Consider the following 6,007-nt stretch of genomic DNA (forward strand, 5'->3'; position numbering starts at 1 on the left):
TGGGGACACCCCGACAGCTCGGGGGGACAGGGCCCTGCTCCACGGTGGTCACCCCAAGGGACTGACGCCAGCGAGTCCCAGCCCAGGCCTGAAGTGCTCCCCAAAATCTGCCGAGCCTCGGCGAGAGGGATCGGGGGAGCAGGGCTGCCCCTGGCCAGGGCGGTGGAGCCGCTAGGGCGCGGAGGGGAGGGACTGAGCACACAGAAACCGGATTTTCCCCTGTAAGGAGATATCCCATCCAACACCCCGCTCCCCCTCCTCCCGAGGCAGATGCCTCGCAGCCGTTGAACTCTCTCAGCCTGCAGCCAGGGTCAAGGGACTTGGTGGTTCTCCCAGGTTGGGGAAACCATTTCCCAGGGGAAAAACATGCCAGGAATGGGGTTGGCCTGAAGGGCGACGGGCTCAGGAAGGTCTGTGACAGCGGGAGCTCGGGGAGCAAAGGGCACTGCAGCTCCAGCTGGGGAAGGTCTGGGCTGGAGGGGGCTGGGAAGGGGCTGATGGGGGCAAGGAGGGGGTGTGGGGGTGAGGACAGCCCCCCCGCACCATGCAGCCCCCAGAGGAGCTGCCAGTGCTGGCCCAGTGTGGTACTGGCTGGTGATGACACACAGGTGAGGTGCATGGTACCGAGCAGCGTGGGGTGACCAAGCACAGGATCCCACGGCTTAAACAACCCCTCTTTATTTGTACCAAAGTCTCAGGGTCCCTCAGGATAAAAGCAAGGACAGGGAGAACACTCGGGAATAAGCCCTGTGCTGGGCCAGGCCTTGGGTATGTCCGTGGGGCAGCAGCTGTGCTGGGGCTGGGAGGGCCCTGCCATGGGGCAGAGGGGAGGGGAGCAGCCCCTCACCTGCGGTAACGGTAACGCTTGAAGTGGAACCAGAGCTGGAAGATCCCGTTGGCAAACTGGCAGCGGAAGCCGTGGCGGTGGGAGTACTCCCACTCACGGTTGACGATCTTGAAGGCGATGTCCTCGTAGGGGGGCCCGGCATGGAAGCGCAGGATGGCAAAGTCCTTGTTGTCCTGGCAGGCCTCCAGGAAGTACTCGGGTGTCGAGCGCTTGTCGATGAGGTCGGGGTAAAAGATGTTGAATTTGTAGCCCTGCACGATCTTGGGGGGCGGGTTGTCGAAGTCGTAGTGGGTCTGGTTGTACTTGTTCCACTCGAAGCCCGTGTGCACCCGGTTGAAAAAGCGGGGCTTGCGGGGCCGGTACTTGTCAGCCCAGAGATAGGCCTTGCCCGTGAGGGGCATTTCCACGCTGAACTGCGCCTCGTCCGCACCCATCCCCTCCTTGGCCTTACGGAAGAAGATGTCATCGGCGCTCTCGGTGGCGTCGCCTGTAGGGAGGAGAAGTGACACCGGGTCCTGCCGCGGGGACACTGGGCCCAGACGCGCGGAGGGAAGGAGCAGCAGACGCTGCGCGGGGGATGTGGAGCGGGACAGAGATGTGTGTGCTGCCCGGTGGGCTCTGGGTGGGCACCAGGCTAAGCTGTGCTGGAAAACTCATCCAAAACGCTCTTCCCGCTTGTCCACAGCCCCAGCAGCCTGGTGGCATGGCTGGGAGCGGGGAGGGACCAATGTGGGCACCCGCGGGGAATGTTGGGCTGTGAACTCCATCCCCCTGCTCTTGCCTGGGTCACCCATCTCCCAGGCCAGCTCTAGACGTGTGCTCCAGCTCCAACCCACCCTTGTCTAAGGGCAGCGTCCCCCTCCAGCCCCGCACCCCAAAGCCCGCGCACACACCCCCCCACACTCCCTCCCTGTGCCAGGGCCGGCGGGCGCAGGGCCTGCCCGGGGGGCTCCTACCTGTGACCTGGAGCTGCTGGCGCAGGAGCAGCAGCCGGTGCGTGTCCTCCTCGGCCTCCAGCACGTGGGCGTCAAAGGGCAGCTCGTTGGTGCCCAGCAGCCGGGGGCTGTACTTGCCCGCGTCATAGTCATCCAGGCTCTGCTGGATCAGGTCCTCCTCCATCAGCACGGCTTCCCCCTCCGCCTCTGCTTTGGCCTCTGCATCCTGCTCGGCCTCAGGCTCCAAGGATGGCCCCGGCTGTACCACAATGCTCTCCTCTGGATCCAGCCTGCAAGGAAGAATCCTCTCAGCTGGTAAAGCCCCTGCAGCTCCTCCAGCCCCACCATGACCCTCCCCCTGACCGTTCCCAACTCCCCCAGACCCCTCAGCGCTGGCTCAGCCCGACTCTTCAACCCCCCCAGGGATCCCGGGGACTCCCCCCTGCCCTGGGCAGCCCATTCCAACGCCCAACAGCCCCTTCTGCACAGAAATCCTTCCTCAGAGCCAGCCTGACCCTGCCCTGGGCAGCTTGAGGCCATTCCCTCGGGGCCTGGCGCTGGGGCCTTGGCTCCAGAGACTCATCCCCCCTCTCTGCCCCCTCCTGGCAGGGAGTTGCAGAGGCCCAGAGAGACAAGAGGAGCGGGACGGGGATGGTACCCTTGTTCTCTGCTCAGCTGAGGTCTGTCTATGGAAGGACAGGAGCACAAGGCTGCATTTTCTGTCCCAGGTGCCCCACAGGAGACCCTGATGGCTGCGCTCCCCGATGCTGCGTACCTGTCGCTGGGGGAGGATGGCTCCCGCTTAATGATGGGGAAGAGCGGTTCGCTCTCCACACCCTGTTCCTGCTTCAACTTGTACAGCTTCTGGCGCAGCACGTCCTGGTGCCGCTCCCGCAGCCTGCAAAGGGAAGATGAGCTGTCCGGTCTCGCCCAGCAGAACCACCCCATGCCCACACTGCTCAGAGGTGTGACACCCACCACACTGGGTGTAAATCTGCTGGGGTTTGTACAGTTTTGGATTGAATAACCCTGCAGTTCAGTTCCCTCTTGGATACCCCGCTGTAAACACTGCCACTGAAGAGGGGACCGAGTGTCCAGCCCTCCTCTCCTCTTGGGAGAACCAACCATCTTGGAAAACTCCACCAATGACTCTGGGTTCGCGCCTCCCCAACGCTGCTCACGGCAGAGTCTGTCATTCCACAGCCCTGTCCTGGGGACAGTCCCTGCTCTCACCTGGCCCGAGCCATGTAAGCCTTCAGCTGCTGCAGTAGGCTCTCCCAGTACCCAATGTCAAGGTTGGGTCCTCCTGCCCGGATCTTGCTCTCGATGCCCTGGTACAGCACCTGCAGCTGGTTGTACGTCTTCCCTTTGAACACGGACTGCACGTCCGAGCTGACGGAAGCGTTGACGCCATCCCGACGCTCCCCTGCACAGGCAGGCAAGGGCAGTGGGTCAGCCTCTGAGCACCCAGCCTGCCTTCACCCAGGCCCTCCGGTGCTGCACCTGACAGCGAAGGCCAGACCCCAGCCAGGGGACGGCTGCCAGATGCACAGCCTCCATCCAGCAGATCCCAGAGAACCCCTCTGAGCCCGAGCGCACGTGGCAGACCCTGCACCCCACTTCACTCGCAGCTCACGCTCCCCCTGACACCCACACCATGCTCTGCTCTCCCACTTACCTGGGCCTCCTTTCCCCGAGGCCTCCAGTTTGCGGAGCTTGGCTATCTCATCCTCCGTGATGATGGTCATGTCCCTCCAGAAGTCCACGTTCTTCCCTTGCTCCAGCTCCATGTAAACCTGGGGGCAGGAGGCAAGCGGGACATCAGGCACCTGCTCCATGCCACAAGCAGAGAAGCAGAGCTGGGGCGGGGACAAGCCTTCAGCTGCTGCCCCTCAGCCAGCCCTGGCACAGTGGGAGCAGCGCTGGCACCTGGATGTCCTCCACCAGATCTTCCATGTCAGAGACAGTCAGGCCGTTCAGGAAAGTGTAGGGCTCGTGCATCTCCACAGCCAAGTCGTCGTCCTCTGCACTGATGTACTTGGCCAGAAGATCAATGGGTTTTGCTCTCCCATCCCGAATCCGGATCTTGGACCTGGGCAAAAGAGGGACAGTGAGCAGTCCCTGCCACCCTCTACTCCCCAGCAGCCGCGTCCCTCTGAAGCCACACACCTACCGCAGCTTGGCCTGCTGCAGGTGGAAGTTGTCCTCCTGCTCCTCCCAGGTTTTGAAGTGCTCTGCCTCCTTCTCCCGCTGCAGCATCTCCAGCTCCTGCTCCCGCATCGCCTTCTCCCGCTCCCGCTCCAGGCGCAGCTGCTTCACCTGCCCAGGGCAGAGGAGGGAGATGTGAGGCCGCCGCAGATGGGGCACCCACGCAGGACACCCATTTGAGGACACAGCTGTAACCCTGCTTGCTGAGCTGCCTCGGCTCCTGTTATCAGCCCAAGGCTCCTAGGGGGCCAGGAGCCACGTGGAAGGAGAGCCGGCATGGGCCAGTGGGGCCAGGCTGCCTGCCGCTCGCTGCCAGCCCTTTGCAGGACAGGGGACACAGGCACAACTGAGTGCCTCAGTGCCACAACCTGGCACTTGTCCTCAGCACCTGCTGAGCTAGACTCAACCCCAAGAGAAGAGTCTTTTCAACCCGGAATAGCAGAAGTCATTGTCCTGCGGTTCCCCTGATCCTACATCCTATGGGCACCCCCAGTGAGAAGAACAAAGGGACTTCCAGATTAGTGACTGGAAGAACTGGGCTGTCCACAGGGTTCTCTGTCAGACAGTGGGAGGGAGGGGACATCTGATCCCACCTTCTGCAGCTCCAGGCGATTGTCCTCCTGGATTCGCTTGTTCCTCTCCTTCAGGTCCTTCTCATCCAGGTGGCTGATCCCCTTCTTTTCCAGCGCCTGAAATAGAGGCCAAGGGAAGCTGTAAAACCCAGCAACCTCTACAGCCCCTCACAGGCCAGGGAATACCACCACACCCACCCACTCCTGCCGCTGCAGCAAGCTCTGATCCTGTTGAAGGTCCCCAAATGGCTCAAATCCTACTCCTGGAGCACCTCAGCAAAACCCAGGCTCCCCGACCTGGGGAGCAGTAATGCAGCAGTAAAAGCTGCCCAGCGCTCAGGGTCCCTCTTCTGCACCCTGACCCACCTCCTTGCCCCACACCCCCTGGCTACAGACCTTGGTCTTCAAGAGAAAGGGGGTAAAACCCCACTGAGCTTGTCAGAAACACCCAGCTGCTGTCCTAGATGAGTGCTTTGCTCTCATGTGGCTGCTTTTAGTGTCACAGAGGTTCCCACCTCAAGCAAATGTCCCCGCACAACGCCCCATTGCTCCTGTCCTGTTCCATGGTGGCCACAGGGGCCCAATCTCCTTCAAGCCATCTCCTACAACACGTGGATGTGGAGGAGAGCTCACCTTGCTCCAGATGAAGGTACCCAGCAGGTTGTTGTCCCCAAAGGGATTGTCGGTGTTGGTGTAACCCATGTACTCCTCTCCCCACCCCATCTTCTCCCTCTTCTTCCTCTCCTTGGCCTCCTTCTTGGCCAGCCGGCGAGCCCGTTTCTCCTCAGGTGTCTCCAAGGCTTTCATGAGTGCAGCCTGCTTCTTCTTCTCCTCCTTCAGCCTCAAGCGCTCCTGGAGGCTCAGCTGTTGTCCTGTCTCCTCCCTGCTCTGGGATCGTGGCAGGGAAGGAGAGCTGACAGAGGACACAGAAGACCTGGAGCCATCTCTCCTTCGCCGCCGCTCTCTGCTCCGGGCTCTTCGCTTGTCTCGCTCGCGCTCTGAGCTCGAGCCAGAGGAGCAACCCCGGGACCGTGAGCGGCATTTCTTTTGGCTTTTATGGTGTTGGTCCCTGCTTTTGCTTTTCTTCTTCTTCTTCCATTTCTGCCTCTCATCGCCAGAGTCAGAGCTGGGGTGGGGGGAAAATCGTATTTCAGTTGGCAGATGGTTACCGGCTCTGTGTCAGACTCCAGAGCGCATTTCCCTGCCGCAAACGTGTCAAAAACCAACCTAAGCCGCTGCTAGAGCTACCAGCAGACCTGAGAAAGCTCAAATGCGCGTTCATGGAGGTACCTGCTCCCCTCTACCACCCCCATCCCCCCCGAAAAGCCCCAAACGGGCTGGTTTTGTGGTACGAACAGCATTTTTCAAACCCCTCACCAGCCCAGGTGTATTCAAGCCTTCCCCGGTCCCTGCCCGTGGCACAGCACGGGCCCGGCGCTGTCTCT

At 61.6% G+C, this 6,007-nt stretch overlaps 1 protein-coding gene across 1 annotated transcript in view; it reads right to left on the reverse strand.

Moving 5' to 3' along the window:
* Positions 1-656: 656 nt before the first annotated feature.
* The window catches only part of CACTIN (cactin, spliceosome C complex subunit), an 8,984-nt gene continuing 3,633 nt past the window's right edge, over positions 657-6,007 (reverse strand). The window contains exons 2-10 of the mRNA XM_026865132.1: positions 5,196-5,688; positions 4,584-4,679; positions 3,956-4,101; positions 3,712-3,874; positions 3,461-3,578; positions 3,016-3,208; positions 2,558-2,680; positions 1,804-2,072; positions 657-1,334 (exon numbers count right to left, since the gene is read on the reverse strand). Coding sequence (XP_026720933.1) covers positions 844-1,334; positions 1,804-2,072; positions 2,558-2,680; positions 3,016-3,208; positions 3,461-3,578; positions 3,712-3,874; positions 3,956-4,101; positions 4,584-4,679; positions 5,196-5,688 — 2,092 coding nt within the window. The 3' untranslated portion in view covers positions 657-843. The remainder of the gene's footprint in view (positions 1,335-1,803; positions 2,073-2,557; positions 2,681-3,015; positions 3,209-3,460; positions 3,579-3,711; positions 3,875-3,955; positions 4,102-4,583; positions 4,680-5,195; positions 5,689-6,007) is intronic.

Source organism: Athene cunicularia, assembly GCF_003259725.1.
Source record: "Athene cunicularia isolate RWA chromosome 28 unlocalized genomic scaffold, athCun1 chr28_part2, whole genome shotgun sequence".
NCBI lineage: Eukaryota > Metazoa > Chordata > Aves > Strigiformes > Strigidae > Athene > Athene cunicularia.